The sequence below is a fragment of the Schistocerca gregaria genome, chromosome 3 (genome assembly GCF_023897955.1).
Source record: "Schistocerca gregaria isolate iqSchGreg1 chromosome 3, iqSchGreg1.2, whole genome shotgun sequence".
In the NCBI taxonomy this organism is placed as follows: domain Eukaryota; kingdom Metazoa; phylum Arthropoda; class Insecta; order Orthoptera; family Acrididae; genus Schistocerca; species Schistocerca gregaria.
In genome coordinates, this window is record NC_064922.1 from 558933595 (window position 1) to 558954648 (window position 21054).

The 21054-nt window shown below is 38.6% G+C and overlaps 1 protein-coding gene across 1 annotated transcript in view; it reads left to right on the top strand.

Annotated features, from left to right (window-relative positions):
• Positions 1 to 19674, top strand: part of LOC126353909 (BAI1-associated protein 3) — a 1859046-nt gene extending 1839372 nt beyond the window's left edge. Inside the window, exon 31 of the mRNA XM_050003139.1 lies at positions 16885 to 19674. Within this exon, the coding sequence (XP_049859096.1) occupies positions 16885 to 16976 (92 nt within the window). The 3' untranslated portion in view covers positions 16977 to 19674. The remainder of the gene's footprint in view (positions 1 to 16884) is intronic.
• Positions 19675 to 21054: the final 1380 nt, after the last annotated feature.

Genomic DNA, 21054 nt, shown 5'->3' on the forward strand with positions numbered 1-21054 from the left:
ACACTTAAGTCTATACTCGATGTTAACAAATTTCTCTTCTTCAGAAACACTTTCCTTGCCATTGCCAGTCTATGTTTTATATCCTCTCTACTTCAACCATCATCAGTTATTTTGCTCCCCAAATAACAAAACTCCTTTACTACTTTAAGTGTCTCATTTCCTAATCTAATTCCCTCAGCATCACCTGACTTAATTCGACTACATTCCTTTATCCTCGTTTTGATTTTGTTGATGTTCATCTTATATCCTCCTTTCAAGACACTGTCCATTCCGTTCAACTGCTCTTCCAATTCCTTTGCTGTCTCTGACAGAATTGCAATGTCATCGGCAAACCTCAAAGTTTTTATTTCTTCTCCATCGATTTTAATACCTACTCCTAATTTTTCTTTTGTTTCCTTTACTACTTGCTCAATATACAGATTGAACAACTTCGAGGAGAGGCTACAACCCTGTCTCACTCCCTTCCCAACCACTGCTTCCCTTTCATGTCCCTCCACTCCTATTCTGGCAGCGTTACTGAAGTTAAACAGCAAACAAATTTTTACAATGACAGCAGTAGCTACAGAATTGGTGATGACACGATTGTTAGAATAAGGAAGGAGAAGGAACAGGGACATCACACAAATTATGGAAGAATAAGATGATCCAAATTTATATAAAAATTTCGTAATACTACTTTTCGATCTGATGCTTGAGAAGCTGGTGCGTATAAATGAAATGTGAAACTATTTCCTAACATAAAGCTTTTTGCTTGTAGTAGGCCTAATAGGCATTTGATATTGGTACTTTGTGGATTATATTCTGTCATGTTATAAAAGTGGCCATTTGTGTCAAAACAGTCTCATTTATTTGGTGTGTTACAAAATTTCTGTCAAATTAGAAAGGCCTATGTTGTTTTATCTAGCAGACAGTGACAAAATAGACATAATCAGATCGAGAAACCACACCAGTCGTGGGTATTATTTGTATTAACAGCTTTTTCAGCATTAGATAACGACATTTCGATTTTTCATGTAGTAAAACATTTGACGAATTTTGATGAGGTAATAGATTAATTTGCAGAAAGGAAAGCACACCATGTAAAGCTGTAGCAAGATTAGAGAGAAAACAATGCTAGAAACAAAGGTTTGAAGAAATGTGTAATTTCTTGCTTATCCCTTGTCAGTATTGGTTTTATATATCCTGTATTTAACAGCAAGTTATTAACTAATAGGCATAAAGAGTTCAGATTTTCTGAAGAGTTCTTGTTCTGTGGATTACAAATTATCCCATCTGCTATTAATTGCGAGATTTTTTTAAAGAGGGGCAGGTTGTCAATCCAGCCAACTGGGAGCAGGAGAGGCACCACATGCCATCTCAATTTCCACTCTCCTGAAAATAGTTTGGACGCGCGATAGGAAAATGCTTTATGAAGAGGTGTGGCACTGTACTTTGGCATACATAGGACCAAATAATATGTCTTAAATCTCCTTCAATACATATGTGGCCCCCTACCACAATGGCACATTGCATCCCCAGGTTGTGGATAGGGGATATGGCCTTCAGAAATGAAGGGTAGCTGCGAATACAAAAAATAAGCAGTCGCGGACAGCTGGTGGGAAGCAGACGATGGCATGATGAAACATCCCTGTTTCTTCTTCTCTTACTAACAAATCTATTCATCAAGAATCAGCAACATTAAATGGCATGGGTCCCTTTGAAGTAAAATATTCTGAAGGTAAACTAGGTTCCCATTTGGATCTCTCAGCGGAACTGACTTTGAAGAAATTCAGGCCGAAAGGAACTTTCAGGATGGGAACATGGAATGTTAAAAGTTTGAACAGGCCAGGAACATTCCAGACATTATTAGACAAATTAGATAGATACGATGTAGACATTACAGCTATTCAAGAAACTCGGTGGCAGGGGGAGGGTAGTATAAAGAGATGTATCTATACATTTTTCTATGGAGGTGGGGAAGCTCACAGTTTCAGGACAGGTTTCGCAATACAGAGAAAAGTGCTTCACGCAATCAGAGATATAAGGTTCATTAGTGACCGACTATCAGTTATAGTGTTGTCTGGCAAGTGGAATAGACTAACAGTAATTAATGTACATGCACCAACTGAGGACGCTGATGAGGTTGTTAAAGATTGCTTTTATGAAGAACTAGATCAACTAAATAATTAATCGAAAATCTCATATAAAGATGTGAAACAAATACTAACAAAGAGATAGATAGGCTGGCCAGTACTTACCTCAGCTCAGTACAGCCGATAGATACACAAAAAACAACCAAAAATTTAAGTTCCTAGCTTTCGGAATAAATGTTCCTTCATCAGGGAGGAGAGGGGGGAAAGAAAGGGAAGAAGGGAAAGTGGATTTAGTTACTCACAACCCAGATTATGAAGCAACAGGGAAAGGAAAACAGGGAGGGCAGCAAGGATGGAGGCATGGTTGTCAGAGGGAAGCCAAATATATTCTACTGTAGGTACTGTGCCAGCTTCAAACCAAAGAGGATGCATACAGAAATACAGAGGTATATAGTATAAAGATGTAGGATGAAAAGATGCATGAATGGCTAAAGAGGAATGGGAAAGAGGAGAAGACTGAAGAGTAAATGGGAGTGAGGTTGTTTAATGTAGGTTCAGTCCAGGAGGATGGCGGGATGAAAGGATGTGTTGGAGTGCAAGTTCCCATCTCCACAGTTCAGAGGGACTGGTGTTGGGTGGGAGAAGCCAAATGGCACACATGGTGTAGCAGGTTCCTAGGTCCCTAGAATTATGCTGGAGGGCATGCTCCGCTACTGAGTATTGGACATCTCCTGTGTCCGTTCATGCACTCAGCCAGTTTAGTTGTTGTCGTACCAATGTAAAAGGCTGTGCAGTGCAGGCATGTCAGCTGATAAATGACATGTGTAGTTTCAAACGTGGCCCTGCCTTGAATTGTGTATGTTTTACCAGTAGCGGGGCTGGAGTAGGTGGTTGTGGGGGAATGCATGGGGCAGGTTTTGCAGCAGGGTTGGTTACAGGGGTAGGAACCGCTGGGTAGAGAAGGTAGTCTGGGAATATTGTAGGGTTTAACAAGGATGTTACGGAGTGATGAATCCCTCAACAATTACACCAATAACCTGACCAGCGCTTTCCTCTCCCGCAACTATCCTGCAGACCTTATCCACAAACAGATCTCCCGAGCAATACATTCCTCCCTGTCCAACAACAATGTTCCTACCCTCAGACCACACAGAAGCATCCCCCTTACCACCCAATATTATCCTGGCCTCGAATACATCAATAAATTTCTCCGCCAGGGATATGACTTTCTCAAGTCAACCCCTGAAATGAGATCATCCCTTGATAAAATTCTCCCCACACCACCCTGAGCTGCCTTTCGTCACCCCCCTAACCTCCGTAACATCCTTGTTAAACCCTACAATATTCCCAGACTACCTTCTCTACCCAGCGGTTCCTACCCCTGTAACCGACTCCGCTGCAAAACCTGCCCCATGCATCCCCCCCACAACCACCAACTCCAGCCCCGCTACTGGTAAAACATACACAATTCAAGGCAGGGCCACGTTTGAAACTACACATGTCATTTATCAGCTGACATGCCTGCACTGCACAGCCTTTTACATTGGTACGCCAACAACTAAACTGGCTGTGTGCATGAACGGACACAGACGAACTGTCCGCCTAGGAGATGTCCAATACTCAGTAGCGGAGCATGCCCTCCAGCATAATTCTAGGGACCTAGGAACCTGCTACACCGTATGTGCCATTTGGCTTCTCCCACCCAACACCAGTCCCTCTGAACTGCGGAGATGGGAACTTGCACTCCAACACATCCTTTCATCCCGCCATCCCCCTGGACTGAACCTACGTTAAACAACCTCACTCCCATTTACTCTTCAGTCTTCTCCTCTTTCCCTTTCCTCTTTAGCCATTCATGCATCTTTTCATCCTACATCTTTATACTATATACATCTTTTTTTCTGTATGCATCCTCTTTGGTTTGAAGCTGGCACAGTATCTACAGTAGAATATCTTTGGCTTCCCTCCGACAACCATGCCTCCATCCTTGCTGCCCTCCCTGTTTTCCTTTCCCTGTTGCATCATAAACTGGGTTGTGAGTAACTAAATCCACTTTCCCTTCTTCCCTTTCTTTCCCCCCTCTCCTCCCTGATGAAGGAACATTTATTCCTAAAGCTAGGAACTTAAATTTTTGGTTGTTTTTTGTGTATCTATCGGCTGTACTGAGCTGAGGTAAGTACTGGCCAGCCCCTCTATCTCTTTGTTAGTATTTGAACTAGATCAACTGTGGGATGAGTTCTCCTCCTACGATACAAAATTAATCAAAGGTGATTTTAATTCGAAGATAGGGAAGGAGGAAGCATTCCGGCTTACAATTGGGAAAGTAAGTTTGCATAACTTTTCGAATGATAATGGCACAAGGGTGGTTAAGTTTGCTGTTTCAAAAGACATGATTGCTGAGAGCATGTATTTCAAAAGGGAGGACATTCATAAAGCAACTTGGGTCCTTCCGGGTGGATCACCCAAAACCAAATTGATGATGTTCTTGTAGATTGGAGATGGCACACTAGTATAGAAGATGTTAGGACTTTCAGGGGAGCAGACTGCGATTCTGATCATTTTCTTGTAGTTGCCAAAGTTCACCAATGACTATCTACAGCAACATCAAGGTGTCACAATGCACTACTTGTTAAGTTCGACACTGACAAGCTGAATATTAAAACTTTAGAAGAAGGTACATGATAGAAATTTCAAATAGGTTTGATGCTCTCAGGACACATGAAGATCAAGACAAGGATGTAAATAAACAGTGGATCACTGTGAGGAATAATATCAAAGAGGCAGCAAAGGTCACAATAAGTACAATAAAGAAGAACAGGAGAAAACCGTGGTTTGATGGGGAATGAAAGAAATTGGTAGAGGAAAGGAGAAAAGCGCATTTAGATTGGGATAGAATGGGAGACAGAAAATGAGAGGAGTTCTTGAACATGAGAAGGGAAGTTGGTCGTAGGCTACGGGCAAAGGAGGAATTATTTGAACAATCAAATTAAAAATAATGGAAACAAACAGCAAAACAAAAAACATTAGGGAACTTTACCTAGACATAAATGGGTATAGGAAGGGGTTCAAGGCTAGGACAAATGCACTTCGAGGGGAAGTCGGGGGAATACTGACAGACCCCAGTGCTGTATTAAGTAAATGGAGGGCGTATTTTGAGCACCTATTAAATGTACACCAGGAAGCAGGAAATGACCAGGCATACGAAATACATACAGCAGAACCCCAGATACCCTAGCCAACGTTAAAGGAAGTAAGAGATGCAATCAACAAATTGAAAAACCATAAATCACCAGGATCAGATTGCATAACTGCAGAATTAGTTAAAAATGGGGGGCAGAAATTGGTGGAAGTAGTTCACAAAGTGATAACTAAAGTATGGAACTCAGAGATGATGCCTGAAGAATGGCAGGAGTCAATTCTGATCCCATTTTTTTAAGAAGAGCGACAAAATGGATTGTAGTAATTATAGAGGGATATCGCTATTACTAGTATGTCCCAAAATTTTCTTGAATATTCTGCTAAGCAGGCATACACCATACGCAGATGAAATTGTGGGGGATTACCAAGCTGGTTTTCAGAGGAACAGATCAACTATAGACCAAATATTCAGCATGCTTCAAATTTTGGAAAAGAAATGGGAATACAATAAACCAGTTCATAATCTTTTCATAGATTTTACAAAAGCATTTTATTCAGTATTGCAATCAAAATTGTACAGAATTCTTTTGGAACTTGGAATACCAAAGAAGTATGTCAGACTTATCGAAGCGAGTTTGAAAAACACAAAAAGTAGAGTACGCATGGGGAAATTGGAGTCAGAAGAATCTGTAATGAAAAACGGACTTAAGCAGGGAGATGACCTGTCTCCGCTACTTTTTAATTTAGTCATAGAATATATTGTACGAATGGCAGCAGATAATTCAGAGCTTGTGGAGTTAACTGAAAATATTACGATATTAGGGTATGCAGATGATCTAAACATCATTAGCGATAAGAAAGAATCTGTAACATCAAATGCGAATGCGTTAATCAAGGCTAGTGAAGATGTAGGTCTAAGGATAAGTGAAGAGAAAACTAAATACCTGGTTACTACTAGAATGCCAACAGCAGTAGATCAGGAAACGTTAAGAGCTGGAGACATTGAGTTTGAAAAAGTGAACACATTTAAGTATCTAGTCATGGACATCACTTCGAGAAATGATATTGAATCCGAACTGAAGAAGAGATTACGGGCGGGAAATGCATGCTACTTCTCACTGAATAGATTACTTTCATCACAGATTTTGTCTAGGAATTTAAAGATTCGACTATACAAAACTATTATACTACCAGTTATGCTGTATGGGTGTGAGGCTTGGTCTCTCACTGTGCAAAATGAAAAGCCATTTCGAGTATTTGAAAACAAAATTTTGAAGAAAATTTTAAGAGCAAAAAGGGACAACACTAGTAGAGAGTGGCAAAAACTGCATAATGAAGAGGTTCGCGAACTCTGTTCAAGCCTTGACATAATCAGTATTATAAAATCACATAGGCTGCGATGGGTGGGTCATGTAGCTCGAATGGATGAGTGCAGGGCAGCGCGCAGAGTACTGGTAGGGCACTTAGAGGGAAAACATCCTGTGGGGAGACTGAGGCGTAGGTGGGAGTACAATGTGAAGGCTGATTTGAGGAGCCTAGGTATTGAAGGTGAATGGAAGAAAAAAAAAAGCGCCCAAGACAGGAGCAGAGGGCGAAAATACGTTGCTGCGGTAACGGACCCTCGTGTCTGGTATAACTAGTGGGTGAGTGAGTGTGAGTGAGTGACATATGTTTTATGTTTCAGACTTTTCAGAAAGATGTGTACTACAAGATGAATATATTTTGAAAATTCAATTTTTTTTAGTATTAACCCGGTTCACAAATGTCATAGATCTGGGGCTGATGTGGAAAGCAGTCTGAGTTATAGTGGGTAGTCTCCACATGACCCGTGTTTACATTTAGTGATTTTGCTGTTTCCCCTTCATTTACTCTCACGTCAAATGAAAACAAAACAGATATTTGTGGCCGGGAGCTATCAAGTGAATTAAAACACATTCACATGATTACGGAAGGCTAAAATACGTCATTAGTTTCAGATTTTATTTCCACCTTTCTGACAGTCACGCATAAATCGCCTTGTGGAACAATGAAGTTATTTTTGTCTGTTTGCTAAAGAAATTTGACTTTTGTTAACCTTTTCCACAGAGGCAGTCAATGTATTTCAAACAAAATGTTTAATTCAACAGTACTGGGTAGTTTCAAATGTTCATTGCATTTCAAGTGCCTGTTTTCATTTTCTAGCACATATGGCATTATGCCATAATAAAGAACCAAACATGATATAATACAGTACTAGTGCTCCAAGAAAATTTACATCACGAAAACCACACTGAAAATCTTAATATCAGGTCGAGGACTACTTCATTGGGAATCAGGACATATGGGCTTCCTACATCATGATAGCTACCCAAGCACGGTGTCGCCTGTTATCTGTGCGCTCTGGAAAATGCTGAAATGAACCTATTTCTAACAGGTTGCAGGAAAATATTGTGAATAGCAGTTTGAAAAGCATTACTTTCAAAGTAAATATCCTTTTACGTAAGTATAACAATGTGCAAGAATGTACCATGAATTTATTACATCACGGAGCGTTTGAGTCTCATTTAAAAATCAACTCTTTGATGACAAGCCATTTAGAAGAATTTTGAACCCTGAAGATCAGACATTTATGTCATTATTAAAAATTTTACTGGCACATTTGTGTGATATATCTTAAAGTGTAACACGCACAAAAAATATCAACAGTATATGTGAAAGCTTAGCTTCTCTTGAAGCTTGAGAATAATATTATATGTGAAAGCCTTGTTTTTCTTGTAGCAACACTATGTATATTAATTTAAACTATTAACTTTCCCTGTTTGTGTGTTCGTACTACTGTCCACTGTCATCGGCTGGCGAGATCACATGACATGAGCTACGAATGGCTTACATAAGCACATCAAAATCTCGATTTCAATTATTCGGAAAATAACACTCTGTGTTTGGTGGAATTGCAATGTAAACTTTTGTAATATGAAAATACGCAGTGTACATGCTGCTGCACATCAAATATATTTCCAAAACATGTCTTTTTCCCTGAGTTTCGTTTTCTAATGTGTCAGGAAATTGTACGCCCATGTGTAAAACCACAACCATTCAAATGATTGATAAGGGAAAATGTACTGTCACCAAGGAGAAAGTGTATTTTTAACCAGGAAATCCGGGAAAAATCCAGGATTTTTTTTTCCTTGTTCACATAGACACCCAGTTAATGAATGTCGTTCCACCTCAAAGAGGTTGTATCTGTTCCTGTATTAATGAAGATGCAGTAAAGGTGACTTCACTAGCCCTAAAGAGATTTAAAAAATCAGTAGGTTACTAAACCGAGGTAATTTTTTTAACTAAAGTATTTAACCCTTGGATGCATTAGTAGCTGGACTTAGGAAAAATGCATGAGAGGGGTATATTAGACCCCTGCCTTAAAACTAATACATAAAGTTAGAGGTAAAAACAGTACCCTTGGATTATGATGGCTTTGGTGACAGAATGGATTGGAAAGTGTTTATTTTGATGTTGCGACCTGTATTTTAGGATGATATGAAATACAGTATCTTAAATTACATTATAATTTTCCTGATATTGAAGAACAAACTCCCATTTTTACTGTGTCCACACTCAGATTCGTTACAGACATTTACACTGTACAGCACACTCTAACTCTACAAATACTTCCACTACGGTCTTTGCAAATATTTTTTGTGCACTGCACAGACTGTCTTTTCACCACTTTCTCTATCTAAATATTTTTTGTGGGAGAAATACTAAATATATTTGCAGGACCCTCTGAAAGGGACATGCTGTTCATCTATAATTAATGTCAAGATGCATCCTTTGCAGCAGTTTTCTGTGAACAGTTTCCAAACATAACAAGACAGTGCCAAGTCATCACCCTACCTCCTGGTGTTTCTGTCCACTTGTAAACAAATGTTAAGGCTCTTAATATATCTTCAGATTTGTTAATTGAGATGTGGCCAGATAATAAGGTTGGTAAAGCTAAAGTGAAATAACTCTGATTAACATGTCCTAGTTTCCACTAACACTTGCTTTAATCAAAGAGTCCAAAAACGGATTCATTTCATTGTACCAGTTTTTTCTTTTTACTAGCAGTGTGAGTATCTTCTAAATAGTGCAATGCATCATCTCCTGTAACCTTATTTGTGAGATAATATAATCCCATTCTTACTTGTACTGCAGCTGGGTGTCCAGCCATGTGCAATCTTTTATGTAACATGACATTTCAACAGTGTACCTTTCCATCATCTTCAGGTGATACCTATAGAATGAGTATCTTTGTACTTGCTTCATCATGCCTTCTTTCATAAAGGAGGCACAGTGTAGCAAAGACACTCACTCTTTAGATATCACCAGCAGGTAATGACTTGATAGGCTATTGTTAACATGAGGTTACATGAATGAGTGCACCTGGCTGGATAAATGGGAGCAATAAAAATATTGCCAGGAAATCTTTAGATCACAAATCCCATGCTTCCTTAGAAGAGACAATTGCAGTACCTCTTACCGTCTTATGTATATATGGGTCCACACAAGCTGCAAATTTCTTCAAGGAAGTCATTGCATAGCCTGCTTTTATTTTTGAAACAAACCCTTTATTTCATGATTTTTTTGCTATTAGATAATTTTGCCCATTTCGGTATTTTCAAGCTACACAGAAGTGAATCCTGCCTGTAAAATGATAAAATGCAGCCCTTATGCAGGTCTTTGTCACTGTATCAACATCAGCCACACTAAATCCTTAGGGTAACATTAAAAATAAAACTGCACATGATGTAGTCAATCTCTGAAATCAAAATTTTGATTTACTTAAAAGCTCTGTTCCAAATAATAGGAAACTTGAACAAGGATTATGTGTAATGGTATTTTTAGAGAATGCTAAATCCATTCCATTGAACATTTTACCTTTTTTTATTATTTCATGGTAGTGTGCATGGGTAAAATAATTGAAAACACTCATATTTTTACAGGTAACTTCTCCATTCTTCTCTAGCCTTTTTCCCTGCATTATTCCCTTGCATTGCTTGTTCCAACAGTATATATTCTGAAAAAGCTCGGAGTTAAAATTTCTACATTTTAACTTGTTATTGATTTCCATGAGCATATAATGTGAAGTGCCCAAGTATTTTAATCTCTGATAGTCGAAAATGGCTTCCTGCAAATAATTTGGGATTGTTAATACATAAATAAACAATTTTATAATTACAAAGATATGGTAAAGTTGAAACACACACACACTTCTTGATTTGTGATGGAATGCACTGGTATTCCACACTAGTACCTCTGACGAAACAGATCAGAACCTCTGTTTATGAAGATGTGGTACGATCGAACTTTTTTTACAAGTGCAAATACTGTATTCACATTTTTAAAATGACATAAAGTGTTAAAATAAGATTGGTTTTAAGAAGTCTAAATTTCAAAAATTCCCCCCCCCCCTCCCCCTCTCTTTCCAGAAGATCAATCACTGGAACGTCTTATTTCAAGCACGGTGTGTGTGTGTGTGTGTGTGTGTGTGTGTGTGTGTGTGTGTGTGTGTGTGTGTGTGTGTGTGTGTGTGTGTCTAAATTCCTAGGCCCTTTGTTATTCCTCCCTCCCCACATGAACAATAAGCATTACTGTGGCAGCGTGGCTTGTGTGTCTCAATGATACTCGTAGTCACATCATAGTTGAAACCACAATGGGGGTGTATATGTTGAGATGCCAGACAAACGGATGGTTTCTGAACAAGGCAGCAGCCTTTTCAGTAGTTACAGAGGTAATGGTCTGGATGAATGACTAATTCAACCTAGTACTGTGAATGGCTGCAGGCAAGGGGAAATTACATCTGTAATTTTTCCCAAAGACAAGCAGCTCTACTGTTGGATGAAATGGTGATGACATCCTCTTGGGTAAAATATTCTGTAGGTAGAATAGTCTCCCATTTGGATCTCCAGGCAGGGACTACTCAGGACAATATCATCATCAGGAGAAACAGAACTGGCTTTCTATGGATCGGAGTGTGGAATGAGGCTAGAAAATTTAAAAGTGGATGGATAGGTTGAAGTCAGATGTAGTGGGAATTGGCGAAGTTCAGTGGCAGGAGTAACAGGTAATGCACGAGTAGGTCTAATAATGAATAACAAATAGAAATTCAGGTGAGGTACTGTGAACAAAGTAATGGATGCATTATCTTAGTCAAAATAGATGCAAAACCAACACCCACCACAGTAGTACATCACCGCAGTAGTATATAGTAGTACAATTATTTCCTCAGATGATAAAGTGATTGAAGAAATTTATGGTGAGATAAAATAAATTATTCAGATAGTTAACGGAGACAGAAATTTAATTGTGATGGGGGACTGTAATTTAATAATAGGAAAAGGAAGAGAAGGAAAAATAGTAAGTGAATATGGAGTGGGAGAAAGTAATGGAAAAGGTAACTGCTTGGTAGAATTCCACACAGAGCATAATTTGATAATCACTAACTCTTGATATAGGAACCACGAAAGAGGGTTGTATGTGTAGAAGAGACCTGGGACACCAGAAGGTATTAATTTGATTATACATGGTAAAAAAAAGAGATTTTGGAACCAGATTTTAAATTTTAAGTCATTTCCAGGTGCAGATGTGGACTCTTATCACAATGTATTTGTTATGAACCCTACATTAAAACTGAATAGATTGCAAAAAAAGGTAGGAAATTAAGGAGATGGGACCTGGATACGCTGAAAGAACTTGAGGTTGTTGAGAGCTTCAGATGGAGCACTAGACAATGATTGACAACAACAGGGGGAAGGAATATAGAAGACGACAAATGGGCAGCTTTGAGAGATGAAATTTTGAAGGCAGCAGAGGATCAAAAAGGGAAAAAAACAAGAGCTAGTAGAAATCCTTGTACATCAAATGGAGCAAACAAATGTGTAAAAAATGAGACTAATGAGAAGAGCAAAATGGTGAAGCAGTAATGGTTAGAGAAAATGATGAAATATAAGGATATAGAAGCATATATCACTACAAACTGAACAATGGGAACTCCAGTTAGGGATATCAACAATGTAGGAAAAGACAGACTTACCATAAAGAAGACATGTCAAGTTGCAGATGGGCACAATGAAAAGACACTCATATTTAGTTTTTGGCCACGGCCTTCATCAGTAGCCAACAGGCACAGCATCAGGAGGTTGCGGAGCAGGAAGGTGGGAGTAAGAGGAACAAGAAAGGAGAGGAGCAGGGAAAGAGGGGCAGATGCTTTGGCAAAGGGCTGCATATAAACAGGGTGGGAGACAAAAATGGGGAGGAGATGGTAGGGCGGGGGGGGGGGGGGGGGGCTGGAAATTGCTGTGTGGGGACAATATATTACTGTAGGTTGAGGCTGAGATGACTGAGATGATTATGGGAGCAGAGAATGTGTTGTAAGGATATCTTCCATCTGCACAATTCAGAAAATCTGGTGGAATAGTTTTGTCGTGGTCAGTTCTTCCAATGACACTAGTTCTGATGGATGGCAACTTAGATCTTTCAGTGTCTTGTCAAACTCTTCTCACATATCGTATCTCTGATCTCATCTACATCTATGTCCTCTTCCCTCTCTATGATATTGACTTGAAGTTCATTTCCCTTGTATAGCACCTCTATATACTCTTTGCTCCTTTCAGCTTTCCCTTCTTTGCTTATTACTGGTTTTTATCATTTGATTTTTCATATAGCTGTTTCTCTTTCCTCCAAAGGTCTCTTTAATTTTCCTACAGGGGGTACTTACAGTACCTTTCCCCCACAGAAGACACGTCAAGATGCACACGGGCATGATTAAAAGACACTCACTCACAGCTTTCGGCCACAGCCTTTGTCAGTAAGGACACACACACACACACACACACACACACACACACACACACACACACACACACACACACACACCTCTGGCAGAATGCAACATCACGTGGGATGCAAGCAGCAATCTGGAGGGGGTGGGGAAGGGGAAGAGAGAGTAGTGTACAAATGGGGAGAGAGACGAACGTTGTCTGGTGGCGTGTGCCAGGGACTAGACTGCCAACAGGCCCAGCTTCAGTAGGTTGTGGGGCAGGGAGATAGGGAAAAAAGGAACAAAAAAATGACAGGAATGGGGAAAGACGGGCAGATGTGGTGGGAGGAGTGGGGTTTTGAGAGTAAATGGACCAGGATATCTATTTTCAGACTAGGTCTGGGGGCTAGTGCCTGTCTGTGAAGGCCTTGGTGAGACCCTCACCATACTGAGCAAGTTAGTTTTTATCACAGTAGATATGCCGTCCCCAGGCAACTGAATATGACACATTTTATTTCAGTGGCTGCTTCACTACCCGAGCCATCTGGATCCTTCCCTACACCACCAGCTTTTCTGAACTGCACAAATGGGAGTTATCCTTATAACACATTCTCCACTCACATAATTATCCTGGCCTCAACCTACGATAACATACTGCCCCACTCCCTCCACCCAACAGTTTCCATCCCCACTGTCCCGTCATCCCCTTCCCATTCTCGTCTCCCATCCTGTTTATTTGCACGCTTTTGCCAACACATCTGCCCGTCTTTCCCCACTCCTGTCATTTTTTGTTCCTTTTTCCCCCATCTCCCTGCCCCACAACCTCCTGAAGCTGGGCCTGTTGGCAGTCTAGTCCCTGCACACGCCATCAGTCAACATTTGTCTTTCTCCCCACTTGTACACTACTATCTCTTCCCCTTCCCCACCCCCTCCAGATTGCTGCTTGCATCCCACGTAATGTCGCATTCTGGCCAGAGATGCTGGAGTTGATGGTCATGTGTGTGTGAGGCATGATTTTGTGTGTGTGTGTGTGTGTGTGTGTGTGTGTGTGTGTGTGTGTTCTTACTGACAAAGTATGTGGCCGAAAGCTGTGAGTGAGTGTCTTTTATTCATGCCTGTCTGCAACTTGACATGCCTCCTTTGGGGAAATGGTACTGTAGGTACCGCCAGTAGGAAAATTAAAGAGACCTTTGGAGAAAAGAGAAACAGCCATATGAAAATCAAATGATAAAAACCAGTAATAAGCAAAGAAGGGAAAGCTGACAGGAGCAAAGAATATATAGAGGTGCTATACAATGGAAATGAACTTCAAGTCAAGAGGGTAGAGGACATAGATGAAGATGAGATCAGACATACGATATGTGAGAAGAGTTTGACAAGACACTAAAAGATCTAAGTTGCCATCCATCAGAACTACTTCATTGGAAGAACCAGCCATGACAAAACTATTCCACCCAGTTGCAAAGAAAGTAGGTGCTGACATGTGTGAATATTACTAAACTACCTGTTTAATAAGTCATGTTTGCAAAATACTAACTTGAATTTTTTACAGAAGAACTGAAAAATTGGCAGAAGCTGCCCTCGAAGAAGATTAGTTTGTGTTCTGGAGAAATGTAGGAACGCGCGAGGCTATACAACTTATCTTAGGAGATAGGTTAGAGAAAGGCAAACCTATATTTGTGGCTTTTGTAGATTTGAAAAAAGTGGCAATGCCTACTGAAATACACTATTTGAAATTCCGCAGGTAGCAAGTGTAAAATGTAGGGAGCAAAAGAGTGTACACAACTTGTACACAAACCAGACAGCAGTGAAAACAGTAACTGGGCATGAAAGGGAAGTAGTAGTTGAGAAGGGAGTGAGCGTTGTAGCATCGAAACCAAAGAAATATTCGTGGTGAGGATTAAAGTTAAGGGACAAGAAATAAAAACTTTGGGGTTTGACAGTGACATTGTAATTCTGTCAGACATAGTAATGGACTGAGAAGAGCAGTTGAACCGAGTACATAGCATCTTCAAACATCAACAAAAGAAAAACAAAGATAATGGAATGTAGTCAGGTTAAATCAGGAGGTGTAGATGGAATTTAATTAGAAAATACGACTTTAAAAGTATTAAATGGGTTTTGCTATTTGGGCAACAAAATTATGGATGATGGTCAAAGTAGAAAGGATGTAATGTGTAGACTGGGAGTGGAAAGAAAATTGTTTCTGAAGAAGAGGAATATGTTAACACTGAATATAGCTTTTAGTGTTAGCAAGTGAAATGTGGACACTAAAAAAACAATTATATGCGTATTCGTGTAACTAATGAGGAGGTACTGAATGTAACTGGGAAGACAAAAAAAATTTGTGGCACAACCTGAATAGAAGAAGGGATGGGTTGATAGGAGGGAAGAGAGTGTGTGTGTGTGTGTGTGTGTGTGTGTGTGTGTGTGAGGGGAGTGGGAAGGGGGGGGGGGAGGTAAAAACTGTCATATGAATACAATAAGCAGATTGATAAGGATGAAAGTTGTAGTAATTATTCAGAGATGAAAAGGATTGCACAGGATTGTGCAGCAAGGAGAGCTGCATCAAACCAGTCTTCAGACTGAAGACCACAATAACAACAACAAATGTAATCATTATATTTGGAGGAATTTTATATTATTTGCATTGTTTCATTCTCCCAGAACATAATTCCATCTTACAACAGATTCAAAGTTACAATGGCAGACTATCTGTCATGTGTCTATTAAAGTAAAGGAGACCACTCAGCCGGCCGGTGTGGCTGAGTGGTTCTAGGCGCTACAGTCTGGAACCGCATGACCGCTACAGTCACAGGTTCGAATCCTGCCTCAGGCATGGATGTATGTGCTCTCCTTAGGTTAGTTAGGTTTAAGTAGTTCTAAGTTCTAGCGGACTGATGACCTCAGAAGTTGAGTCCCATAGTGCTCAGAACCATTTTTGAGGCCACTCACATTATAGGAGAAGGACTGAGTCAACACAAGCACATGCAAAAGATAATGAAAACTTGTTTTCATTCTGTGTGTGTCTGTCATCTACTCTGCTTCTGCTTTTCAGTGAGTGGTCACATTTACTCCTAAATTATTTACATTCTACCAGAAGTTTCTGACTATAGGTATCCATATGAGATGCCCTGTACAGTAATATCACTGCAAATGGAAGCCTTTTTCATTTGTTTGCCGTTTAACGTGTGTGTGTGTGTGTGTGTGTGTGTGTGTGAGAGAGAGAGAGAGAGAGAGAGAGAGAGAGAGAGAGAGAGAGAGAGAGAGAGAGAGAGAGAGATAGCTAGCTATCTATCTAAGAAACTTAGCAAGCAAATGCCTATTTGCTATTCAACATCTCTTCTAGTCACTGAAATGAATCCATTTTCATGCAGATGTATATAGTATATAATACAGTTATTCAGAATATTCTCATAGTAGTTAAATATTCTGTAGCAGTTTAACAAAAGCGTAATATTGTGAAAGAAGAGCAGCAGATTTGTAGATGTAGTGACTCTTAAATTAATTCAAAATGATAATATGCAACCTTTTTTGATGAAATAAATTTTTTAGTAAGCACCTTTTGCAAATATCTGTAGCTTACCTCAAATAACAGTTTTTCATTTAATTGACAGAAGCAGTTAATCATAGTTGCATTTGTGTGTTGATTTTTGTTGTGGCTCAGCCCAAATCCCTAAGGTTCTTTTTCATGGTATGCTCTATACATTATGATGTGCAAATGAGTGAATGAGTACACTTCAGAGTTGGTTAAGGCCCTACTTTCATGGCAGTGTGCAGTGAGCACTCATGTACTAGATTATGTCAAAAACAAATAATAACAATGTATTTTGAATGTCTGAAAATAACCAAAAGTCGTAGTATAGTATATATGAACCTAATGTTACGTGTTTGCAGACCATCCAATACTGCAGATTCTGGAGACAAGAACTGTGGACAAAATGGCCCAGGATTTTGTTAAGAAACAAAAACCTCGTATAAGTACATAATACACTACATGTACTAATTTTGAAATGTGTACATATAAGATGATATGATTAATATGGTACTTACATCAAAAGGAAAACTGTTATGTCCCATGCATCATGTGAGAGCTGTCCTATTTGAAGGAACTAGTGCAGAACAGGCAGTTCAGAAATTGCTGATCATGAGAAACAGTTTTTAAATAATATTACCAAAGCACAATAAGTGTAGGATTTTTAAATGTGTGTTATAAGTGATATAAAAACAAGTTTTGCTGTCTCAACCTCAATGGAGGTCAGTAATGTCCACTTTTTGTGTACTGTATAGTGAATTTATGGAAAATGAACTAACTGTATAAATTGTTACAAGAAATTCCATGTGTCAGTCTTGCAGTGCATAATACTACAAGAAAACATCTGTGTAAAAATGTTGCAGTGTGTGTTTAAAATCAGTGCTATAAAGGACCAGATACTAAATCAATGTAATATCAATTTTGCTTAATTCATCTTGCATTGATGTTGACACAATAATGGTTTTGGTTATATCTTTTTGCTGAGTAACAGAAGACAATGGCACATCGTGGGTGCAATTTGTCTGTATTCCATTCCAGTAACTGGACAATAACATATTATTATTACTATCATCTTTCTGCAGTGTTGATTTATGGAGCAATGTTTCTATAGCTGTTTAAGGCGACAGATGTGATCTGTTTACTTAGGGGTTTGATCTTCGATCATTCTGTTGTGATATATGGCATTGCTTGCATCTGTAAAGTGAATTTGAAGGAGTACTGAATACTGTTCAGTTCATGCGAAACCTCATTTTATAGTTTCTGATGGCCAGTTTTCTAGTACTGTGATATGAAAGACAGTAAATCTACATGCATATAAAAGTTGGAGTATGCGGCACCATCAAAGACTTAACTGAAAATGTAAAGACAATCTTCTTCAGAGATAAGCAGCAACCAGCTGTCTTTTAACTCATATTTTTTTATGTTTGAACTTGTCCTCTGAATTCTAAGAAAATGAATATTTTATAATGTAATAAAAATAAAAATATAGTATGCTCTACTAATCTTTAATAAGAATAACTTCTGAAGTCAATGTGGATTTTATATTACCTGTTACACTACAACTTTCAGCATAGTCTATATGAAATATAACAGTTGCGCTGTTAAGTATTTCAACATATTTATTTAACTGGAGAGCAAGAAATCTTCCTCATTGCTTATAACTGATGTGTGAATCTGCTCAAGCTCTCAGATTTCTATTTATTTATTTAATTACTTATTTACTTATTTAATTATTTATTGCCTAAGGAAGATTCCATAACAGAGATGTTCATAATGACCAAAATTCAAAAAGTAAATGCTGTTTGGTAATTTAAAATAAATAAAAACTTTTATCACATTTTGTTTGTTGTTTATGCAGGCAGAGGTTGGAATTCTACTGCATGTGAAAAGTCCATTGCACAAAATAAGTCTAGCAACTCTCCATTCATCTGAAAACAGCACTGATGTATTACTTTATTGAAGTTTTCTCATTTTGCTTTCCAATAAGACATGAAGAGCTCTTAAATAAATTAAATACAAGATTTAAGCAAGTTAAGGCTTCAAACTTTATTTGTGGTAGATAGTTTCAGCTGATAGTGAGGTTCATTAATTAAGCAGCATGCCATTTCATTAATTAATTTTTTGTTGTGCTGCTTATATTCAAAACACACACACACACACACACACACACACACACACACACACACACACACACACACACACACACACACACAAATTTAACAAACAAATGAAAGTGAAGTATAGAATATTGGGATACAGAAAGGTAAATAACACACAAGGAAACACAGCAATCATAGTAGGTAATTTTCTACAACTGTACAATAGTTATTTCCATTGCAGACTGTTAAACCTATGCACACAAAAAAGAAACTGCTTTTTCCATTGGTATTTTCTTATTTAGATATATCTATATTTTAAATAAAGAAAAGTGTTAACTTTTATATAAAAATTACTCAGTTCTTTGTTGTTTATTGTGTTTCACAAAACATAGTCATCACCAACATATATTGCTGTCTACAAAATTATTTTTAAATTGGTACCTGAAAAATAAACTTCCTAAAACTGTTCCTGTAAATCTGTTCAAATTTTGTACATTATCTTGTGCTCAATTATGTTTGTCCAGGGTTGCAGAACATTAAATTCTCTGTTGTGTCAGAAGTTATCCATCAGTTCCAAGAAGTATGTGAATGTATTGCTTTATTGTTAAGAACTATAAATTTCCTCTCTTTGATTTAACCTTTCTGTGCAAAACATATTAAGAAAATGTGAAGATAGGCAACTTCCACAATACACAAGGAACTTTGTCACTGACAGGTTCATTAAAGCAGTTAGTCGTGACTGTCATTCAGTGGTTAAAATGGAACTCTCCATCAGAGAAAATGTATGAAAGTAGGATAGAGATCCTCAGGGAAAGGTAAATTGTCCAAAAAGAATAAAGTGGTAAAATAAGTCTAAAAATTAATAAAAACTGCAGTGAGAGAGTTGTTCTAAAGACTGGTGAGTTGAGAGAAAAAGAAGAAACTGGAATGAAATGTTGTCAGCGTCACTGTGAGAAGAGTCTAGAAGTGGGTGGGAGAAGATGGACCAGCGAAGGTTACAAGCAGGACAATTGTGTCACTGTAGAACGTTCTGGGTTTCAGAGAAAGTGCAGGTAATGGTAGTGGCAGTGGTTGTGGAGGGGGGGGGGGGGGGGGGGAGAAGATGCAAATGATCTCAGGTGTGATGCAGTTGTTGCCAACTGTATTGTGCTGAACTGTGTACTCTGCATGTAGTTGTCCGAGTTAGTCATTAGGCACAGTTTTCCACTGGGTGTTACTTTGAGTGGATAGTTTAGGTCAAGGCCATGCTCACAGGAAACTGTGGATTAGTTACAACAAAGTTTATGCATGGAATAGATTTTTCTACTAGCTGCCACATCTCTTATTTGATAGGACGTTATTGTGACCAGGACTGGAATTCAAGGTGCACATTTCGCAACCTATGTTATCCATATCTTCCTCTCTGTCTCCCTTCCATAACAAGCCATTTCTGAATTACACACACACACACACACACACACACACACACACACAATCTTTCTATATCTTATGATTCCAGAATCTTTGCTGTCAGTGTGACAACATAATATAATTCTTATACTTTATAGGGAGGTTATATCTAACTATTGGATGAATTATAATATATAAAGTCCTGGCATAGAATTTAACTTAGTTTTGTTGGTCTGCAGTATTTCTGGAATTAGTTTATGGGTGGGTTTGGGCTATAAGAGGAGGGTAGGATATAAACTGTGTAACTTTATATGAACTGGAACCACCAGGAATTGGATGGCAACATGTAGGAAAGTTGCTGGCAGCCAACGGTTGGGCAGATGAGAACAAAGTGAAACACTTTATTGTGAAGATGTTAATATTTTGGAGGAATGAGGATACAATACCTTGATCAAGATACCAGATCATACATATGGCATTAATTAATCTGAAGCAGATAAGGGCTTTGGACATGCAGGAAGGATTACTCTAAAATAGCTGAAGATGGTTAGCACAGGATGATGTCATACGAGTGTCCATGTCTGTGTCAGAGCTCTGCTTATAAGTGAAGAATTTGAAAGTAAAAAAAAAAAAAAAAAAAAAATGTGATGGAGTGTTCAGATGGTCATGTTTATGAGAAAAATCTCTGAAGATTTGGAATTGACAGTATGAGTTCATAGGGAAAGTGTTTGAGGAATTCATTAACATCACTGTCAAGACCCAGTCAGCTCCACAAACAACTCACTTATGGCATCTCCTTCCATATATTGGGTCCATCAAACACAGTGACTAACCATCAACAAAGGTTCACTTCCTTATTGATTAGTACTAATCTTGAATGTAATAACTACACCCCTCTCCCATGACATGACATCAGTTACCTGTCTTTATCCCCAGAAAAGAGAAATATTCTTTTCAAAAATCTGCCCTACCCCTGATAAAATGAAAGCCACTGGCCATGCCACTTACATAATAGCCTTGTTCCTCCTTACGGTACCCTCACTT